Source organism: Trichoderma citrinoviride, assembly GCF_003025115.1.
Source record: "Trichoderma citrinoviride strain TUCIM 6016 unplaced genomic scaffold BBK36scaffold_2, whole genome shotgun sequence".
NCBI lineage: Eukaryota > Fungi > Ascomycota > Sordariomycetes > Hypocreales > Hypocreaceae > Trichoderma > Trichoderma citrinoviride.
In genome coordinates this window covers 2,404,884-2,426,478 of record NW_020194710.1, presented here as the reverse complement: position 1 = coordinate 2,426,478, position 21,595 = coordinate 2,404,884, and the positions used below count along the sequence as shown (strand labels likewise).

The window sequence follows — 21,595 nt, the reverse complement described above, 5'->3', positions numbered from 1 at the left end:
ATCCCTCTCCCTGCATATCTCATACGCCAGCTTAACGAACGAGATCATCTATATGAAGCCATAATTACTGACTGATAGTCACGTATGAGCAAATTGAGCTACCATATACGTAATTGATGAAAGCAAGGGTAACTCTCAGCGCTGAAGATAGATATAAAAGGCTTGCAATGGTCGTCACAATAGAGGGTCCATCTTGAACTTTCATCAAATTTTGAAACTCGATTATCTTCCAACACCTTGCTCGTTTCTGGCTGCTTTGTGTACTTCTCAGTAACCATCAGCATCTTCTCCAACCATGTCTGACGTTACATTTCAACGCCGAGCCGAATGGGCTCCCCAAAAGGGGATCATCATGGGCTGGCCAGGCTTGAACGGAGTCCTCGGGGATCATCCAGACAGACTGGTCAAAGCAACCAAAGAGGTCTCAAGCCTCGCCGCCGCCATCGCCCAGTTTGAGCCCGTCACCATGATTGTGGGATCCGAGCGGCTCGAAGAAGCCCAAGCACAGTTCGCCGAGGTTGATACCCCCTTCGATATCAAAGTGCAACCTATCAAAGGAGATAGCATGGATGTGTGGTTGAGAGATTTTGCTCCCGTTTTTGTGATCAAGAACGGCCCCGGTGCCGATCGCAGCCTTGTCGGCCTTGATTATAACTTCAATGGCTGGGGCGGCAGGTATCCCACGGATACTATCGTTGGCTTCGCCAAAACGCTCCTGAAAGACTTTGACCTTGAGCGCATCGGGACCTCTATCGTGACTGAGGGAGGTGCGCTCGAGACCGACGGCGATGGGACTCTCTTAGTAACAGAGAGCTCCATCGTCAATGACAACCGCAATCCCGGCAAGTCTCGCCAGGAGATTGAAGATGAGCTCGTTCGTACTCTCGGCGTTGAAAAGGTCATCTGGATTCCGGGAAGGCCCGGGCTGGACGCGACGGACTGCCACATTGATGCCCTCGCGCGCTTCGTCCGCCCTGGCGTCATCCTTCTCAGCAAGACGAACGAGGTGAAGCCCACCGACTGGACAGTTGTCTATGAGGAGGCATTGGATATTCTCAGCTCCTCAACCGACGCAAAGGGCCGTCCGTTGGAAGTCATTGAGGTGGAGGAGCCTGACGAGGAAGTCTTTGAGGGCGGAGGATTCAACGATCGTCGCGCCGTGCGAAGCTATGTCAACTATCTGCTGGTCAATGGAGGCGTGATCCTGCCTCAGTTTGGTGACCCAGCTCATGATGCTGCAGCTATTCGGACTACGCAGAGGGTCTTTGGAGATGAGCGAAGAATCTGCCCTGTTCTTATTGAGGAGCTGCCCACACAGGGTGGCGGCGTTCACTGCACGACGCAGGAGATTACATTATTCCCCTGAAGAAGACGTCAATTGAGCTAGTCTTACCGTTTCTAAGTTCTCTGTTACTTTTTCAACCTTTCTGAAATGTGTAGTTGTCATGCCTAGCATGTCGCGCTTGACACTCCTCAAATTGAAACCTTGAACTTTGCAAGCGGCGACTGGCCGTTCGAAGCGACAATGTCTTCGCTACTATGGAATGTTCTATGACAATATGCAAGCCTCCGTAGGTGCTTGATAGAGGAGGAAGGTCTGCCATCAATTTGAATCAGGCGAGTAGAAGCATACAACTGAAGCAGATATGCCGTCTTCATCCACTTAAGCATGAGGTCTCATCGGCTGAACCTGTAAAGGTGTAGTCAGCCCATGAGAACCTGAAATTTCTTCCATTTGTTCAAAGCTTTCTTTGCCCTACCCTTACGCCCAAGTAATTTCCCTGATCACGTCTCTGAAGCCGGATGAAAGAGAGAGGGCGAAGTTCTACGTTGAATATTCTCGCTGTGTATCCTGCATAAAGTAGAATAAGTCTCCGCCCGTCAACAATCGGGACTGTGAATTCATTCACTAACCGGATTCGTATGCGCTTCCGTAGCTCAGTTGGTTAGAGCTTCGTACTAATACTCCAGCCTCCAAGCTAAGTGTTGGTAATGCGAAGGTCGCAGGTTCAAGCCCTGCCGGGAGCAAAGCTCACCAGTGCGCAATCGAATCTTTTTTTGTGCTTTCTTCCCATAATTTTTTGTATATATCCAGAGATATTGACTTCTTCTCTCCTCCTTCTTTTGCTTCAACTTAGGCTCCCTCTGGTTCTCGTTTGGCATTGTTCGATAAGCTTTTTTCGCCATATTCTGTTTCCCACAAACGGACTATCAAGCGGCTCACCTGCCTACTGACTGGCTTGACTCCATTCACTTCCATGAACACGGCTTCGTCTTTTGTTTTTGGGTGAGCTTGGACATTTGCCTATCATGACCTGAACATAATCCACAGGCATTGCGAATCTCTTGTTCGTTTCCCTTGATTTTCCTTCTGTGGGATACCTTTCAGGTCGCAAAAACGCCTGACAGATAGCATAGAGATCATCGAGCAAATTTTGCATGTTGACGATTCTGCCATGTTCAGCTTTGTTCACCAATTCAATGATGCTCTTTTCTCAAAATCTGTTCTTAGGCATTGCCAGCAAGCTGCATCACACACAGTTTCGCAAAACAAGGAGGTTTGTGCTGGCTGAACAGCGATATGATCCGAAGCGGACAACGCCACTCGTGTCGTTGTCGCACAATCACACTCCTTTTTGCTGGTTGCCTGTTGCCAACAATTCACTGATTTTGACACCATGTAATTGTGATTCCATGACCCTCGGTTTACTGTTTCCCTAAAAATATCTCTTCTGTTTTGCTCTTGGCCTCTGTGTCAACCGCCAGCCGCATGTTGTGTCACTTGACCACCTCAGCATTCTGAACAACTGAACAGAAGCACGCTGAGGCACACAAAGATGTACCATGGCGGTGAATCGACATCATGTTCAAAGATTCCTGAATAGCAACCAGCGCCATGAGCTTATAAAAGTTGAGATAATCCGCGGCCCTGGGTTTTCGAGAACCGTTCGTGGGAAGCTGAAGAGAGCCTCGGCTGCTTGCATTTGGAGAATAAGAAAAGCAAAACAAGCAGCAGAACAAGAAGCAAAAACAAACAGAAATCAACCGTTCTACAGTCAAACATGGCCAGCAGCGGATCAAGTTCAGTCAGCAAAGAAAAGGAAGCCGAAATGTTCGACCGCCTGTTCGAGCTCGACGGAGAAGACATCAGCTGGGTCAAGAAGCGAATATTCGACCGTCTCGCAGCCTGCAAAGCGCACCTGGGCGAGCGGCCGCCCCAATACAGAAAGGCCCTGCGCGAGGCGGAAGAGGCCTCCGTCATCGCGTTTGCCGAGGGCATGACCAGCGTCGAGTCCAAGATCAACTTCTACATGGCCCACTGCTACAGGGGCCTTGGCATGTGGGAGGAGGCCTACAAGTTCTACATGGCGAGCACGGTCGACTCGCAGGACATTTACTGGCTGCAGGGCCTGCAGAGCTTCAGCAGGCAGAAGATGGAGGGCGAGAGGAGTCCGGAGCTCAGGCGGGTAAGAGGCTCTGGCGACCTGCGCGTGTTTTATAGCGAGAAGAAGAAGCTAAGGTAGCGAAGGGTGCGGTTTCTCCGTGATCGTTGGGAGGGGATTTATGATTGATCTGTGAGTGAAGACGAGACGTTCCCTGTTTCTCGTGGGTTGCTTGGCGTTTTGTGATTGTATCAGCTCGGCTTACACGGCATCATAGGTTGCAACTTTGGAGGTGAGAGACAGTCCTATGAGGGTTGATGAATGGCGCGCTGGTCACAAACCTGTCAAGGCCATAGAATAGGATAGTTTAGATTCCTCCTACAATGCAATGTCTGCAAGGAACAGCATCTTCATCAGGCTAAATGTCAAGTTTGCCGTCAGCTTTCTACTTCCGCGAGATGGACAAGCGGCTTGTCAACGAAATTAGTGTCCTATAGCTGTATGTCAAGGAGAAGGCTTCTCCAGAAACATCTTCAGAGCACTCACTACCACCACGATATATGAAGCCATGTAAAATGTATAACCCTAACCCTCACATCGATGAGATACGACTTGTGACACCTCAGGGTAAGTGAACAATGCAGAGCTGTGCTAATGGCCACCAGTTGCAGAGTTGCAACGGTGTGTAATAACGAGGCTTGTATTACCTAGAGGCGTCTTGCCAAGGCAGTTTGTGGGTTGCGAGCGATGCGATGGAGTTGACATCGGAACGATTCCTTCCGAAACTCCCTATTCGGGTTCATTGCGGGCATAAACAGGCCATGATTAAGGAGCGAGCAAAGTACAACCTTTATTTGATAGAGACGGATGAGAAAAAAATAAGAGATCCCTGATTTCTTGTTGAGGGACGAGCAAAAAGTTGGGTCGCTTGAGCCATCAATGGCGTCTGAGTGAATGAAGCCCCCTGCCAGACTCGAACTGGCAATCTCAAGATACGCTCTGATAGACGCTGGTTTAGTCCAGCACTAATAGAAGTCTTGCGCCTTAACCATTAGGCCAAGGGGGCGCTCTGTTGGCCCACCGGTTAAGAATCTTTACTTATAAGCACAACTGCTTCTACTACTTCATCTGATTCCACTGACAGCACTCGCTTCTGGTGCTTGTCCTCCTGCGAATCCACCGTGATCTTGAACTCCTCACAGACATCATGAGTAGACGGCGGAATGTCCCAACTCACGCGAGAGTCCATTCATCGCCACCTTTGTAGCCGAATTTACTGTCCGATATAGACAACCCGGTTCTATCGAGACACCGTCTTACCTTGGTGGTCTGATTCTTCTGCATGTTCGCCGTGGCGGCAGCCATCTTCGTTCCCGTACCCCGCAAAATAGCGAGAACATTGAAGCCTTCAACAAATATGAACAACAAGTCCAGATGCATGATGAATCCTTTCCCTTTGCAACCTCTGATCTCGATAGCGGGGAAACTGGCCTCATAAAACTCCGCATAATAACTCCGGAGTGCGGAGAGAGTATTGCCGACAGACAAACTGACGATGCCCAAAACTCGAATCAACTCGCACTCCCGCCACACCACCACTGCCTCACACACAACCATCGCAGCCCTGTTTGGTCTTTGCCCCTCGACCGTCTCCTTCCTCCCACCCGATCACTTCTCTCCTCCGGTCGTACAGGGCCGAGAATCCTCATGTAACCCGCAGTGCTTTTGTGGGCGGGCAGCTGATTGGTGAACCCACGCCTGTCAAAAAGGCTCGTCTTCGCTTTTGGCTCTCTGCAGTGTGATCCGGGTTTCTCTGTGCTGCGGGCATTATTCATTGATTTCATGGGCCTCGACTTACATACTCACTCAATCCTGCCCGCGCGAGCTGACTGGCCCGTCATGTGGCTGGCGACATCATCGAGCATTTGCGCTTCCACTTCTGCGCTGTAACCCCCGGGCCATGCTGCAAACTGCTCGAGAGGGCTGTGGACTTTGGGGTTTGCTTTGCTTTGCTTTCGCGGCACCTCGCCCAATTCGAGTGCGCTGCTCCGTATGACATACACGAGTACGAGTACTGATAAGTATGTATCAGGCAGCGGGATGCCCAAACTTGCTCAAAACTGTGTCTGTTTCCGTCAGGCAGCGCATGATGGCGAGTTTAAAAAGTCCGCGGATCCTGGGCAACGGGCTACGGAGTTTGAGTCCGGCAGTGCTATCGTGCCAGCGCCAAAACAGATTGCGTGCTATAATAACACGGAGTTTAGTCATAAGCCCTGGACGATGCCTCACCCTGCTTAAAGATGCGGGCTATCATCCATCTGCCGTGAACTGCGGTCCACGGATCACCGCCACATGCCCATGCTGTGCAGCGTGGACGAAGCAGGCATGTCTTTTCACTGCCTGCCTGTATCGTGAGCAGCGGTAGGGTTACGGACGAATTATCCCGACTGAACTTGGTGAGACGCAATCTCGATTCCGCACTGCCCGGTGCCGACATCTATATATGGCTATCCCATCACGACCAGCTAGCCCTGTTCCTGTCAGATCTGCATCTCGTGCCGACGGGCCACCTCTGCTTGACGCCTTCGAATCATCACCTTGTCCAGCTAATCCGGCCGGCTTGGCTTGGGGGGCCCCTGTACATCATGGCCTGCTGGTCCCACACACGGTCAGCATCGAGCGGCGACGACGAGTTTCAGTTCCTCCGACGAATGATCACTCATCCTACTTCGACTATCTAACGCCCGAGGGCATTACTCGTAGTATTTGAAATGGCACCGGCAGATGTTTTCTCCTTGGGCCGAGTCATGACAATGCTGAGCCAGACTGCCAGAGTCTTAGAATGAACATGAAATCAGACACACCCTCCGAGGTTTGTAGAGAACCATTGTATTATCGGCGCCTTATGTCTGTTACAGCCGACACACACACCCCCAAGCTGCTTAAAGGCCGACAAGGGGACTTTGATGTCCCGCAAACTCCTTCCGTAGGCTAAAATCGCTGCCCAGCTGCGGTACTTGCAGTTCTCGTGTGCAGATTTCCCGGCAGAGTCAAGATGACAGCGCCACTAAAAACTTGGCTTGGACAAGGCACACCCACTCTTCACTCACCTCGACTCACTACCTTAATTCACTTTGCCGGCCCCGAGGCTAAATTCACGGTCAACGTCGTCCCGGTATATTTTCCCTGGCTGAATCGGAGCTGGCTCAGCCCACCAAGGACGAAAACGAACGCCCGCGATGCCGTATCGAGGATGAGTTTACAGGAAAGAAGAGGTGCTGTGATTTTTTGTTTCCTCTTGAAAATTTGACAGATTGCAGACGATGAGGAAACAAATTGTCCCCCATAAGCAGTGAGACTAGCATGATAATGGGACTATTTGCCTGCCTCTTTGGGATAGAGCCACGGCCAAATTTAATGCGACGTCGAAAAAAAAACCTTTTACTCTCCTTCTCTTTATCTCGGGGCCATACACATGAACCTTGTCATTATCCTCGCTAGAGGCAGAAAGAAAGCTGGGTGTACCTTACTGAATGGGGAGAATCAGGGTTGCCGTCTCGTGTCTCAACATGCTGCCCCGTTACTACGTCTGGAGGGTATCCTGGTGCACACATACATGTATTTCTGCTCATCAACGGGCCTATTCTGGCCCATCGTGTACAGTATGAGTCGGCCCGTCCCCGGAGGCTCAACACAAAGTACGAGGTGCTCAACAGATCCTCAGGGCAGAAGATGGTTTAGCTGGGAACGTATCCCCCGCATTCTGGTCCTCGTGGGAAGATCAAAGTTGCATGCATGGCTTGTCAAGTTTGTCCTCTTTTTGCCTTCATCCATGATGCCCATACAGTTCCTGGGGACGGAAACATCAGAGATTAGTGCTACAGCAACGGAAGGTGTAAGCAGGGGGGGCGTTTCGCAGAGTAGCATGCCGACTCGCAGGGCAGGCCGTCTCACAAGTCATGTCATGGGTGATACGCCGTATCACGGCGCGAGCTCCTACCCGTTCCAGCAATGGTGACATTTGTGCCGCCAAAGTTCCAAAGCCTTCGAAACGTACGAAAGCATACTTTCACACACAAAGAGACACCCAGAGAGAGAAAACAATCCCTGTGACTTCATAGGGCATGATGGTAGGGGAGGGTGGGAGAGAAATTAAACTCTGCAGTCAGAGTTGGGCCAACAGTTGCATCGTGGATGCCGAGCCAAGAAGGGCTAACGACGAAGGGGGAGGGAGGGATTTTCTTCATATCGACATGATCATGGCATCATGGTCCTTCCGGGGTGGAGGGGGCAGGAGGAGAGCTGCAGTATCAAGACTTTGGTCGAGTCTACTGCGAAGCATGAAAGTGCTAGCAGATAGGCTCGATAGTGCTGGTTCTTGGAGTGCCTGGCCACACCCCTAGGAGCCGAAAGAGATCAGCGTGCTGCACCCCTGCCCTCCTTCGGCGATGTGGGCTCTTTGCTCTCGACTTACATGGATTGGGCCAGGCCCTTTGGCTCATGTATGCTGTGTCAAGGGCCGAATCTGCCATCGGGCGCCTGGAGTGGGTGGTTGCAAAGGATGGGGGAGTTAATTGTGAGAACACGAGGTGCTGGGCGAACAAACATAAAGGCAGATGTCCTGGATGTCGTGGGTAGCCTCTCGACCCTTGGCTCAAGGAACTGTGCTCTCCGCTCGTTTTCGTCTTGTGAGGGTTCTTGCTTGACATCAAATCGCATAGTAGGCAGGCTATCCCGGTGTTGAGGTCTGCATCTGAGACCTCAAAAGTGTGGAATCGTATCCGTACTCTCACCGGCCTTCTTCCCCGTCCGAGGCCTCCCTCTCGTCGGAGGCTTATCATCTCCGGCAAACAGCAAATCGGCCAACGAGATAGTCGAAAACAGCCAACGAGATAGTCTCTGACCTGGCAGCAGATCTTCACTCTGTGAGACAAGGTAAGCCTCATCCTCAAACAGAAGTCTTTTCACTTACATACAGATGGACCTATTCGCCCGCGCCGTCGGGGCCGGGGTAACACATGTCTGACAGGCATCATCAAGCAGGAACCACCGCCAACAGAGCATCCAGTCGGCCTTCACCTTCCCTAATCTGAAACCCCAAGTCAGATAACCTTGAGCCCCAAAAAAGATTCGCAATCTCTGCCCAGCATTGCACTGAGCCCGTGGCCAGAGCTGCGGTTTGCCTGCCCCTCCCCTGTTGTTACAAGGGGGCAAGCATTTGATATCAGCAGAGATAGCGGGACTAAGCTGCCGCACGGGTCAAGCCGAAGATAATCTCAGCACCCACTTCGGGAGGTAAATATAGAATCTCGGAATCTTCGAAAAAGCGACGCTGTATGTAATCAGCATGGGCATTACGTGGTTGCCGGGGCTTGGAGTTTCTGTTCTTGACTGGTCGCTGACGGGTAGATAGTCGCCGTCGAAGGACATATACATCCCCCTTGGTGCTCGGCACAAGTTGTCATACTCACCTGCTCTCTACTCTCTTTCACAGCAAGCCTCAGCCTCAGGCTTGACACGAATCACGACTTCATTTTTCTCTTCATCATCTTCATCTTTCCCTTCTGTTTGCCGGTACTCACAATCACTGCTCGATCTGGTGATTAAAGACCCAAGCCTCGACCCTCGTTTGGGCAACAGCCGCCTGCTTCGACGTGGACGTTCTCTCCTATACCGAACCGTTTTGCATCACAGTTGCCCAACATGACGAGCAGCAGCGCTTTCGAGCACCGCGAGGCGCTCAACCACCGACAGATGTACGCATTCATCGGATCCATGGTTGGGCTCGCGGCCATCTTCATCTTCTTCCATCTGGGACGACGTATTGCGCAGAAGACGAACGCGGGAAAGAAGGGAGTTTCAGCCTTGGCCGCCTTATCTCGGTAAGAACAGACATCACCCAAGTACAAACGAAGCCTGGTGGCGATATATCAAACGGTTAGCAGAAGCCTGAGTGATGAAGAAGCTAAGACAAAGGGATAGGAAACCGCGAAATGTTCTTCTTCGCACAGCACCCGGGCTGCCTTCTCGGGGACATGCATTTCTCGTCTTCTTGTACTTCGCCATCAACATCATCATTACCTTTACGGACATTGACAACTCCGTCATGAAGATGAACTCCAACTTGGCCGCACGTGCAGCATGGTAGGTGCCTGGATCGGATTCCGCAAAGGGGCAGCCAAGTCGCGCCCTCTATCGTCTCAGAAAGCTGACGGGTTGTAATAGGATGGCCATTGCGAATCTTGTCGTTCTCATCTTCCTGGCCCTGAAGAACACTCCCCTGGCGTTCCTCACGGCGTGGTCGTACGAGCGCCTCAACATCCTGCATCAAATCGCCGGCTCCATGTGCATCATCTTCGTCATCATCCACGCCTCCTGCTACTCCTCCTACTTTGAGCAGGCCGGTCGGGGCGCGATCCTCCGAGAGGAGAGCGTCATTTATGGCGAGATTGCCGGCGTGTCCTTCTTCGTCGTCGGGTTCGCGGGAGCGGTGATCCGCCGCTGGTGGTACGAGCTCTTCTACTACGTCCACGTCAGCTTCTGGATCCTCGCCATCGTCATGGTCGGCCTCCACCAGCCCAACTTTGGCGAGAAGATTGTCTACGTGACGATTGTGACGGCCGGCATCTGGGTGCTCGACCGCCTCATCCGCATGGCCCGCCTGCTGGTATACAGCACCAACAACACTGCCGTCCTCACCCCTCTCCCCAACGGTGGCACTCGCGTGACCCTTAAGAAGGCTCCCCTGGGCGCTGTGTCGGGACAGCATTGCTTCCTCTGGATCCCCTCGATTCGGATGTCCGAGACTCACCCTTTTACCATTGCGTCCATGGATCCCCTGGAGCTCGTCGTAAACTCCCACGATGGCTTCACGCGGGACTTGCACCGGTATGCCGTGCAGCACCCCGGCGCGACGGTCAAGGCCTCGGTGGAGGGCGCCTATGGTACCCTGCCCAACGCTTCCGAATATGAGAGAGTCGTCCTGGTCGCGGGTGGAAGCGGCTCGACGTTTACCTTTGGCATGGCGCTCAACATGCTCAAGAACCCGGCCGCCGCGCAACTGACCAAGAAGATTACCTTTGTCTGGATGGTCAAGTATGAGAGTAAGTGCCCCGGCATCCCCTCAAAACTGTGGCGTATGCTAACGAAGAGGCAATAGGTCACCTGAGCTGGTTCGCCTCTCATCTCGACACCCTTGCAAAGGACGACCGCGTCGAGCTCCAGCTGTACGTTACTCGAACTTCGGAAAAGAAGGCGGACGACGAGACAGGTCTCGAGTCGGCTCCCGCCACGCCACCCTCCGAACGCGACGTCGAGAAGGCAGAGCCCGCTGTGAGGGCCGAGCCACTCATGTCATCTTCATCCGAATCCTCCCTGCCCTCAACATCATCGTCCTCATCATCAGTCCCCAAGTCAATCAGAGACGAAACCGATTCGACGCAAAACACCGCTCCTGTCGACACACAGCCGCATGCCTACAGCAACTTCATCCGACGCGGCAGGCCAGAAATGCCCGCCTTGATCCGAACCATTATCGAAGAGACGCCGGCGGAGGAGCGCGTACTAGTGCTGGGCTGCGGGCCGGACGGTCTGATGGCGCAGGTTCGCAACACGACGGCGGCGTGTATCCGGTCCGACGGGCCGGGAGTCGAGCTGCACTGCGAGCAGTTTGGCTGGTGATGTCGGGATGTCGACTTTTCGTGCTCTTGTTTCCTTATCTTTGGCCTCTTTTTTCCTTGTCATATTTTGCGCCCCTAGAAAAGTGTGTTTCCTTGTCATGTTTGTCTGCAGCCTCTGTTTTCACGTCCGACATGGCTTCCTGGAGTTGGGTCATCTCTTTGCATCTCCGGTGAGATGGTATACCATGTATTTTCCTGTTGTCCCTTTCTTTTGTCGTTTCGGAGGAAATGAGTCATGCTTTGAAGATACGGCTCTTGTATATATATCTGGTTTCCTGGTTTCGCTCGGCGGAACATGTACATATGATGATATAAAGTGCGTCCTGTTTCAGTTAATAGCATGAGACATGCAAGGTGTTCCTATCAAAGAGTGAAGTTGTAAGAGGGGAGCGAAGAAGGGGCCGAAAGGGGAGACCGGAAACATCACGAGAACAAAAAGCGAGCCACGACAACCCCTACATATATCAACACACAAATCAAGGACAAATCAACCCCAACCCCGGATTTCCGGAATCATCCATAACCCCGGATTTCCGAGAATCAAAACTGCTATAACCCCGGATTTTCTTCCGGCCAGCAGAGCGCGGAAAAGGAGGACGAGACCTTGGCGGAGCGGGACTTGTGACTTACAAAACTGCAATCTCTCCAATACTGCCACCTCCCGAGGTTGCGATGGGAGATTATAAATGCTGACGAAGTGTGTTGAAGCGCCTTGGAGAATAGCCCACCCTCTTTCTCAGGCTGCCTTATTAGGAGGGCTGTCGGTCCCTTGGTGGGTAATGCGGCGGTAAAAGTAGTTATGTGACTTGGGAAAGATTGGGAGTGCTTGTTCATAAACGAGCTGGAAACGAGAGCCAAGTAGGAAGGTGAAGCGCAAATGTCTCGCATGATTCGGATCGATGTTTCCTTCTAGAAAGAACATGTGTGGTGCGCTTGTGGTGCGATTTGCGAAACTGCGGGGTGCAGCTGATGGGAATGACCTATAGGTGCACGTTAGTTTGTCTGTTCTCCTTATTCAATAGAAGCACCCGATTTCCTTTCTTCCGCTTACCTAGGTATTTACATACATACACGCTCTCATGTCTTGGCAAAGCAGGTAATCGCAACGCCGAATACGCGGATTAGAGTGATACAATACTTCGTACAGCAAAGGAGGAGTACCGATACTTTTCATCTCATCTCGGTTTTTGGCTCCCCCGTTTCCCTCAGCCTTCGCTTACGCGGGCCGGACCGCCCAGATGTGGAGAACAAACTCACTCGCCTTCTTATCTATCATTTCCCCACGTCTGTTGTTCACGCTTATCAGCTCAAGCCTCATCACAACTTCACATCCAATCTCCAATCTCCAACCCTTCCACTCCCATCCCTTCAGCAAATCGCCCCATAAACCACCACAACCTCATCCCCCACTCATCTACACAAACCCTAAATAACTTTCATCATCGGCAGAAGTTAAAAAGATGCCACCAAAATTGCGCATTCACCCCCCTCTCCTCAACACCGCCTCCCCATGGGCCACGTCCCGCACGCACCTCGCCGCCCTCCTCCGCTGCCCCTCCCTCGGCGCCGTGACCACCCGGACGAGTCTCCTCGCCGGCTTCCCGCATGATCCCCTGCGGCACCGGTACGCCTTTTTCGATCCCGCTACCGGAGAAGCTGTGCACGGAAGCGTCAATGACGGTGGTGGTACAAAGTCGGGTGCCAACACTTTCTCCGGGCCGCCTGAAGATTCACTCGTCAACGACATCTTCCTCAAGGACCTCGACAACGACAAAATGCCCCTCGCATCGCTCAACACGCTGGGCTACAGCCCCCTCCCCCTATCAGAATATCTCTCCATCATATCCTCTCTCACATCCTCCTCACAGTCCCCACCATCAACCCCCAAAACAATAATAATCAGCATCACCGGCTCCCCAGAGGAAATTTCATCCTCCATCGCACTCATCTCTTCATTCTCTCGCTCATCATCCTCGTCATCATCGTCTTCCTTCCCCTTGGCCATCGAAATCAACCTCTCATGCCCCAACATCCCCCACCTGCCCCCTCCAGCATACTCACCCGCCTCGCTAGCGACATACCTCGCCGCTCTGCCCAGTCCCGACTCAGACAGTCAAATCCCCATTGGCATCAAAATCCCGCCTTATACCCACGCAGGCCAATTCGACGACTTTGTATCTGCCCTCCTCGGCTCTCACTCCCCATCATCACCAGCAGCACCTTCACCTTCAGATCCAGTCCCAGCATCGAAATTAAGCTTCATAACGGCAACAAACACCCTCGGCTCATCCCTCCTCCTCGACTTTTCCTTCTCTTCTCCCGAGCCGCCCCTCCCAGACTCAGGCATAGGCGGCATGGCCGGCCCGCCTCTCCACCCCCTCGCGCTAGGCAACGTCTCCATCCTGCGCCGCAGGTTTGATGCCGATCCGCGACTGGCACATCTCGACATCATTGGCGTTGGGGGCGTTTACGACAGTCAGGGATATCAGCGAATGCGCAGTGTGGGAGCCATGGCCGTGGGCATCGCGACGGCGTTGGGGAGACAGGGCGTGGGCGTCTTTACATCTATCGAGAAGGACATTCAATCAGCTTGGTAGATATCATCTTTTCCAAATGGAACACATGTCAAATGTCTACATTAGTGTGAGAGAGCACTCGTTAACACAACTGTCCATGCCAAGTAGATTGATACAAGCGTATCTGCGCCATCTACCATCTATAATACGCCGGCTCGTGTAAAACTGTATATAGTTCCTTTTATATAACCTTCCCGTCTGTATCCCACAGACAATATCCAGAACCAGCCACCTTTTGAGATAGGGGTATAATCCTTAACCATTCATGCCATCAACAACACCAAACTCCGGCCAAATACGCAAAGTCGTGGCCTCGTCATATATACGACCAGAAAGCGATATATCCAGGAATCAACCTGACCAAAGGGAAACAAGAAAGATTATAAGCATATAAAAAGTTACGTTTCGAGGCTGCCTTCGCTATGCTCGACCTCGAGTGTAGGCGAAGATTTGCGACGAGACCCATTGAGCTTTGCGCTCAGTCCTTTGGAAACGACTCCCAAGAAAGTGCGGGGAGGCTTTTCCGCAACCGCAGGCCCCCTGAAGAAATCGGTCGTAATGGTGGCCGGATCAGCAGCCGGATCAGCAGCCGGATCAGCACGAGGCTCTCCGTCGGCAAGCACCCCTTCAGCAACCACTTCGTCATTGGGACGCTCTCCTTGGTTTCGTGGCGCGCGGCGTGGTGGACGCGGATCCACCATCAGCCGGGCATCCTTGACGTGCGTGAGGAAGAGGGGCAGGGCCATCATGACCACCTGCATCGCCACGATGAGAATATACGCCGTTTGTACGGTGCCTCCATGGATGATGATGCCGTACATGACAAAGGGAAAGAAGGCAGGACCAGAGGCGCCCATGGTGATGAAAGCGGCTGCGCGCTTCGTTCTTCTGCCCTGGCCGCGCATGCCTATGGCGAAGATGAGAGGCCAAATGGGCCCTTCGGCAAAGAAAAACAGACAAGCGGGAATGAATATCAGATTCGCATTAGAAGGCCGTATGACAACGCAAAGAAGAGCGGATAAAAAACAGAGAAAGCTACAGAAGCTGAGGACGGTTCGTGGCTGAGGCAGCCGAGGGTTCTTGACCGCCGAATAGGTGAGATAGGCGGCGGCAAATCGGGAGACAGCAAAAGCCGTGTGTCCAACCGTCAGATAATCGGATAGAGAGAGAGCCAGTTCTGGAGGTTGGTCCGGATCCGCCGCTCCGAGTCCGGATAGCCCAGTAACGGCGGCACCGCTGGCCGCCCCCACGCCGGACTCGGGCTGTGACGGCAGCATGGAAAGGAGAAGACTATTGAAAAACGTGCTGTTGCTCTCTTGGCCAGCCACGTACAAGTATTGGGCCATGACGGCGAGGATGAGACTGACGGTTCGCAACTGCAGACCGCCAATGCTCTTCTTGGTTGGGTCAACCGGCAGCCGCTTCGTCGACTCCTCCAGCTCGCTGTCACTAACCTCAGGAAGCGGCATATAATAGAAGAAGAGAGCGAGGACGACACAGAGCAGCGTGATGCCGAGATATGTCCACTGGACATTGATCAGCGTAGTGCTGCTACCTCTGTCATCAGGATCGGCGTGGCTCAGCGACGTGAAGAAGACCTTTTGCGCCAAGAGGCCGCTGAGTACGCTGCCAACACCCTGCACGGCTTGTGCCAGCATGAGGCGAGTCTCGCCGTACTCCTGTGGCCCGCAGAGCACCATGAAGGAGTTTGCAGCGACCTCGAGGACCGAAAGGCCGAAGCCGACAACGAAGTTGCTGAGCATGAAGCCGCCAAAGGAGTTAGTGACGGCAGAGGGCCAGAAGATGATGGTCCCCGTGCCATAAATGCATAAGCCGGTAATGAATGTCGCCTTGTAGCCCCCAATATTTTCGTCGTTTTGCCGATGACGCTTGGATCGGCTGTGCTCGTCTCGTCGCAGAATCCATTCGCCGACCAGAAGGGGACCAAAGAAGTAGCCGCCGCCAAAGTAAGCGCTCGTCAGGCCAATTGTTTGAGCCGTGCTCATATTGTCCACCGCAGCAATCGCATTGTTGAGCGTGTTCAGCAGTCCGTACGAAATTCCCCACAGAAAGAAGAGAATGGCCACAATGGTGCAGTATTTCCACGACTCCCTGCTGTTGGCTCGAAGCATGCTCTTGGGCTTGGTCATGTTGACGAAGCCAAAATAGACGCCGTTTTCGTAGGAATGGTCCGTCGAGATTGTGTTGGTGGTGCGGGAGCGATTCGCAGAGTGGGTAAGGGGTAGGGACGTCATATCGGGAGTGGTGAGGAACTCCATGGCGCTCATGGGCGCATCCGGGCCGGGGCTGACGTGTTGTCGACCACTGCCAAGGGCACCATGGGCGACAGGCTCCGGTTTCATGACCCCCGAGTTGTTGATATTGTTACCCACCGACCGGTTGGCCGAGCCTCGCCGGGTCTGGCTCTTCTCGCTCGTGGTGCCGGGGCTGGGCCTGTTGCCATTGTTGTTCTTGGGATTGTAGAGCATAGAAGGCAGGAGGCGAAGGACCAGAGGCTTCAAGGTGGGAATGCAGGCGCAGGTGGTGCCGACATTGACCTCGACGGCGCTCCACATCAGCGCCAGCGATGCGTTGTAGGCAAAGTCAGCTTGGCCACCGAACCTCGAGCTCGGGTCGGTGGTGATTCCAGTGGGGACGTCGGTGATGGCCTGCTGGAGGTAATAGACTCGGACGACATCCACGACGGCAACGAAAACACCCAGAGTGAACGTAACGACAAGAATCGTCTTTTGCCGCGAGGGTAGCCGCATGCCGGTCAAGACGGGTATCGGCACCGCAAGAATCGCAAGGTCCGTAACGATGTTGACAGGAGCGGCGCAGATGAACTCGGTCAGCAGGGGGATGCATTTCGTCGAACCTGTATAATTCGCATTCCAAGCAGCTTGTACAGGCGTGCACTGGAAGATGTTCATGAAGGTGAGGACGATCCCTGCAACGTTGACAATGATAAGGATCAGCCATGAAGCGAAGCGCAAGAGCACTTGGGTGTTTCTAGCTAAGCGCAAGTAGAAGATGAGGATGCTCGTTTTCGTTGCCATCAAGGCTGGATTCTGGGTATGCTCGTCAGCTCGGAGTCGCCATTGGCAAAAGGGGACACAAACTTACATAGAGGATAGAGAAGACATACTCGCAATGGCGAAGAGTCTCGATTTGTGATGAGGGAATGTCGACGTCGTGCTTGCCGAGTCCGTTGGCAACGCCCAAGCAGATGGTGAAGGACAAGAAGAAGGAGATGAGCCATGCGAAGAGGATAGTCCGGTCGTCCCATGTGAATCTTTTGACAATGAAATAGCGAGAAATCATGCGCGCAAAAACGAAAACCGAGGCGAGGACCAGAGTAGCTATCGTGACGGCCAAGACGGCAGGTCCTCGATTTGCAATGGAGCCACCCGGTTCCACATCCGAATCTGATTCCATGGCGGTGGCTTTGACAACAAGCCCATTGAGCAATGGTAGGATGGGCGAGAGGGAGAGCAGAGGTTGGCCGGAATCCAAGTCGGAGTCCGGTTGAGAGACGGATAGAGGCGAGAAAAGAAGCCTCCCAGGCGCACCAAGCAGCTGAGAGGTTAATACTTGTAAGGGTCGAAGACGGAGAAGTCTCCGGCAGACCCAGGAAAAGGAGAGCGAGATTTGTCGAGCTAGGTATCCGTCCCTGATGCGGAGTCTTCCATTGTCTCGCGCCCCAGGGGTTAGATTTGATCTAGATCTCGGCTGCCGTCTGGGTTGAAGATGCGCTCCAGCAGGACGGCACGAAGCAGGGAGAGGTCGGACTTGGGCTGGGCGGGTGCTACCTTGTGCCTGGACCAGCTATACTTGTAAGAGGGAAGCGAGCAGCACGCAGTCGACAGGTGATATGCAGGATCGCTGCCGGCCCAGCGTCTTGGACTAGATGCTTGCACTAGCACCGAGGCCAGAGGCTGAGCGGTGCGGCAGCCCGGGAGCCGCGAGAGGATATACGCGAGAAGCCTTCGGCCAGGGCCGTGACCAGGCCAGTCAACGTCCGGTCTTGGCCTGTCCAGTGCAGCAGCTTGACCGCAGCGCAAGGCTGCTGACGCCGGTGCTGGTAAGGAGAATAATTATAGCGCAGGCAGTGAGATGTGATACATGGATGTTCGGTGCTGCTTGGTCAGACTCAGGCCCGGGTCGAGGGCAATTCCGGCAGAGGCACAGCCAGGGCTTTCTCTCTCTCTTTCAGCTCTGTCAGGAGCTCGTCAGCGACTCGGTGAGGAGTTGGAAGAGGAGAGTAAAGACGGAGCAGCCCGATGGTTTGGTGTTGAGGTCCGGGAGAAGAGAGCAGAACTTGGAAAGAGTTTCGCTGACCAGGAAAAGCCGCGGTCTACGAGCAGAGCAAGAGCAACGGAGGCCGGAGCTGCGGTACCTGCCTGCACTTGCACTGCACCTGCACAGGCCGACCCGATGCTTGGGGGCAGGTGGCGGACTTGCGCCTGCCCGCGAGTCTGCGCCTGCGCGTGCAGCTGCCACTCGATACCTGCAGGGTACTTCAAGGTACGGAGGGGCTGGCACCGCTTGAGGGGGTCTTCAGCGCAAAGTACCGGTACCGAGGCCCGGCTAGCGGCTGGCGAGTACGCGGAGGGCACCCGGGCTGCTGCGACGTCGGGCAGCGCTTAAATGTACATTCAAGGTACCGACCCCAGGCCGTTTTGGCGAGGGCGGCAGGGTCCCTTTTGCAGCAGGTCGTACCGGGCAGGTCTCTCCATGCATTTGCAGCTGCAGCGGTTGGGCATTTGCGGTGTCGATGTTGTCCATCTCAAGGCGCGGGTGGATGTGAGTGAGTGTATGAGATGACATGGTGTACAGACAGTATTACAGTGCTCTCAGCTGGCTGGTCTGGCCCAGTCTGTTATTGGAAATGCCATCAAGTCACATCCAGTTTAAGACACCGAGGCCTTATGACGCGACGATGCTAACACAAGCACCTGCATACTAGCACAGCACAGTACAAGCATGACCGCAGCCAGCCTGAACTGCTACCCCATATTCTCAGCACGGGCAAGGGGGCGGGTGAGCATCCAGACGCTCAGTGGCATGTAAAAGTGTGCGCACCCTGCAGGACCGAAGAATAAGCAGTGAACAATCAAAAACCACCAAATGCAAAGCAGCCTCCTAACCACTGGGTGTGAGTGCGTGAGTGTGTTTCAACAAGACCATGGACACCAAGCATCTCCCAAGAACATGAAGCTTCACTCCGCCAGTTCGACCACTGCTGCCACTCTATCATGCGGCAGACATAGGGCAAAAGGGCGGCGTGGCAGCGAAAAGAGGGGCTGTCGAGGAATAAAGAAAGGAACCTGGCCGTGATGGCGGTATGACGGCGGATCACCCCTGTGAAGCGCATCCAGACGCCGGGTTTCGTTGATCCTGAAGCCATCGTGAGGGCGTATCAGGAGCTTCTCTGGCCTTGCCGGCAAAAGGTTGCGAGGATGGGGGTCTGCCGGGATATGATGGGAGGGTACGTGGGCTCTTTGAGCCAGCCAACGGGAACAGTGAGATTGATGAAGCTGAGCACAGCAGGCACATGACAGCTTCTGTGAAAGACGCGAGAGAGAGAGCGTGTGTGTGTGTGAAAAGATGGGCGGATGGACGCTTGCGCCGACTGGCGGGATCCAGGCCCCGTCGAATCGAATCGAGGGCTGCGAACACATCGAATCACAGACGATGGTGGGCATTCGATCGTTGCTGCCGCAAGGGCATAGGCACGCACGCATCATGCACTTCATTGGTGTTTTTCATCGCTTTCGGCGAGTGTGTATGTGTATGCTAAACAAAAGAGCGGTATTAGGCGCCTCGCTCGACCTGGGCTATGCAGCATTGACTCGCTCGTCATTGTGTCCTCATGCCTCCACGATGCAACTAGCAGTGGTTTGGAGTAGCCCATAGGTACCAGACATGCAGAATTACTCAAGAATTGAGTTGGTAGGCGCGCAAAGCGAGCAAATGAGAAGAACCGTTAACAAAGCCAAAGGGCCGAGAATAGAGCCATCAGGCGCCAACCAGTAGGTGTCATGACGCCGGCTACAGAAAGAGGAGGCAGAACCGACGGCTGAATGTGGCGGCGACGTGCTGTTGGTGATGCTGAGGCTCTAGGTGTTTAGTACGGTCTAGGCAATTGTGCCTGATTTCGTGGAGGCCAAGGCATCTACGTTGAATTGCATACTTGAGACCAGCTATGAAATGCCAGATAAAGCTTTGACACCATGAACTGCTGTAAGGAGTAGCGTGAAGCTGAGCAAATCAAGAATGCCATTACAGCAGTACTCGGTCAGTTAATGCCAAAGTGAAGCCCTCGAGCATCCTCATCTGCCCAAGAGCATGTACATACGTGCGTACCTGTACCTGCCCGTCAACCGCATGTCGGTACGCCACTGGCCAGCCATGCACGGGGCTCGTCCCGCGCTCTCAGACCCCCAGGCGGCAGTGGGGACATGTACCTGTACCTTGACCGTTGAAGGTTAAACGGGAAGCGGACCGACTCGAAGACATCAAGTTGTCAGCTCAAACGGTGCGAGGAGGATGGCACCAGTACATGATGTTCTGGTTTACATACTGTAATTCATTCAGCCGGCAGTGAAGGGCGGCTGTTGCGTGATGGGCGGACGAGGCAAAAGGGCGACGAGTTGGGCATGAAGTTGATGTCAATACTTCGACTTACAACGGACACCCAACATACATGTGCCTTACGCAATTCTACACCGTATTTATCTCGAATCACGCAGATACATACATACATGGAAAACGCCCGAGGAAGAGGGAAAAAAGCACAGGGATTTCAAAAGCTGGCATCAACCCCGGCACCTCGGCGGTGAGTTTTGCGCAGAAGAGAGCTGCATGCCCGCCACTCTGTGCCCCGCGCTCGTACATTGTAGATGCATGGACCTTGCCTTGCCTTGCCCACCTTGCCCACATACCGTAGTCTACCTCTGTACAAATTGGTATGTAAGGTATGTACGAGTACAACTGCTGATTGAGATGCGGTTCGGGAATCTTGACGCAATGTGTTGCCGGATTATCGGTTTTATTGCAGCTGCTGGTCTTGACCGATCTTTACGGACGCTAGACGTCGCCTTGTTTCTGAAGCAAATCCTCGAACAATTGCCCTTTTTTTTTCATGAAGAGCACCGACACTGTCTCTAGTACTTTACGGACAGATTATGGGCGTTACACTGTCCAAGTGCCATCATAGGTTTATATCGAAAATAGAAAAGGCCATCCAGCAATCCGTCTAGCATCGCCAGCGTCCTATAGATCCGCCTCTGGGTCGAGATGGCGCAACCCGGAGCGACGGCCGCTCCTCCCACGACCCACCACCACGTCAATTCTTCAACACCACTTTTTCGTCTCAATCCCACTTTCTTCACCTCCTGTTCGTGTATGTAGGTACTCGTGCTCACACGTTGCATGTGAACTGCTGCGTTGTAAACAAAAGTGACCAATATGCAAGTGACAGCCTAAACGCAACCGTCTACTAGTACTTCCTTGCAATCGACGCTGTACGATGTGCGTATGCGCGTCGTGTCCGTTTGTATCAATTGCTTCCAAGGTAAAACGGCATCTCGCTTGAAGTTCTGGTTGCTTGTGATGCGTACGAGTATGTACTTGTACCCGTACATGCGATGTGAGATGCTGCCCCATCTGCGAACAGCGAGTTTTCGCTCACACCACACTCGCAGACAAGATGCACACAACAACCCACGCAACCAACAGCGGCAAAGTCTTGGAGGAAAAACGGTCAGACATGCCTCACCCGCCTCATACATATGTACCTTGTCTGTCACTTTTTTTTCCGTCTCTTGTCGGGTTTTACATTTCACTTTGATAGGTCATATGATACAAGCATAGTTATACAGATAGACCATAAGATCGTATACAACTAACTACACAGTATTCCTCTATACGATCATGATTCAACTTGAACAAC

The 21,595-nt window shown here is 53.3% G+C and overlaps 5 protein-coding genes and 2 non-coding genes across 7 annotated transcripts; 5 read left to right on the top strand and 2 right to left on the bottom strand.

Annotated features, from left to right (window-relative positions):
* Positions 1-295: 295 nt before the first annotated feature.
* BBK36DRAFT_1111556 (porphyromonas-type peptidyl-arginine deiminase) lies at positions 296-1,366 on the top strand (the record flags this gene model as incomplete). The annotated part of the gene is made up of 1 exon (XM_024889714.1): positions 296-1,366. The coding sequence occupies one exon, from the start codon at positions 296-298 to the stop codon at positions 1,364-1,366; it is 1,071 nt and encodes a 356-aa protein (XP_024753296.1).
* A 561-nt stretch (positions 1,367-1,927) lies between these two features.
* On the top strand, positions 1,928-2,028 carry BBK36DRAFT_t31. The gene has a single exon. It is a non-coding gene; the product is annotated as a tRNA-Ile (tRNA).
* Positions 2,029-3,062: 1,034 nt separating this feature from the next.
* Positions 3,063-3,524, top strand: BBK36DRAFT_1109804 (hypothetical protein; the record flags this gene model as incomplete). Its single annotated transcript, XM_024889515.1, has 1 exon — positions 3,063-3,524. One exon carries the CDS (start codon positions 3,063-3,065, stop codon positions 3,522-3,524), a length of 462 nt encoding a protein of 153 aa, XP_024753295.1.
* An 817-nt stretch (positions 3,525-4,341) lies between these two features.
* Positions 4,342-4,449, bottom strand: BBK36DRAFT_t28. Its single transcript has one exon. It is a non-coding gene; the product is annotated as a tRNA-Arg (tRNA).
* Positions 4,450-9,086: 4,637 nt separating this feature from the next.
* Positions 9,087-11,076, top strand: BBK36DRAFT_151836 (hypothetical protein; the record flags this gene model as incomplete). The annotated part of the gene is made up of 4 exons (XM_024897593.1): positions 9,087-9,265; positions 9,366-9,527; positions 9,609-10,486; positions 10,543-11,076. 4 exons carry the CDS (start codon positions 9,087-9,089, stop codon positions 11,061-11,063), a joined length of 1,740 nt encoding a protein of 579 aa, XP_024753294.1. The 3' UTR covers positions 11,064-11,076.
* Positions 11,077-12,516: 1,440 nt separating this feature from the next.
* BBK36DRAFT_1110734 (FMN-linked oxidoreductase) lies at positions 12,517-13,659 on the top strand (the record flags this gene model as incomplete). Its single annotated transcript, XM_024889619.1, has 1 exon — positions 12,517-13,659. A coding segment is annotated over one exon (1,143 nt), but the record flags the coding sequence as incomplete, so codon positions are not given.
* A 377-nt stretch (positions 13,660-14,036) lies between these two features.
* BBK36DRAFT_1166178 (MFS general substrate transporter) lies at positions 14,037-17,076 on the bottom strand (the record flags this gene model as incomplete). The annotated part of the gene is made up of 4 exons (XM_024894871.1): positions 14,037-14,296; positions 14,327-14,815; positions 14,873-16,709; positions 16,783-17,076. 4 exons carry the CDS (start codon positions 17,074-17,076, stop codon positions 14,037-14,039), a joined length of 2,880 nt encoding a protein of 959 aa, XP_024753292.1.
* Positions 17,077-21,595: the final 4,519 nt, after the last annotated feature.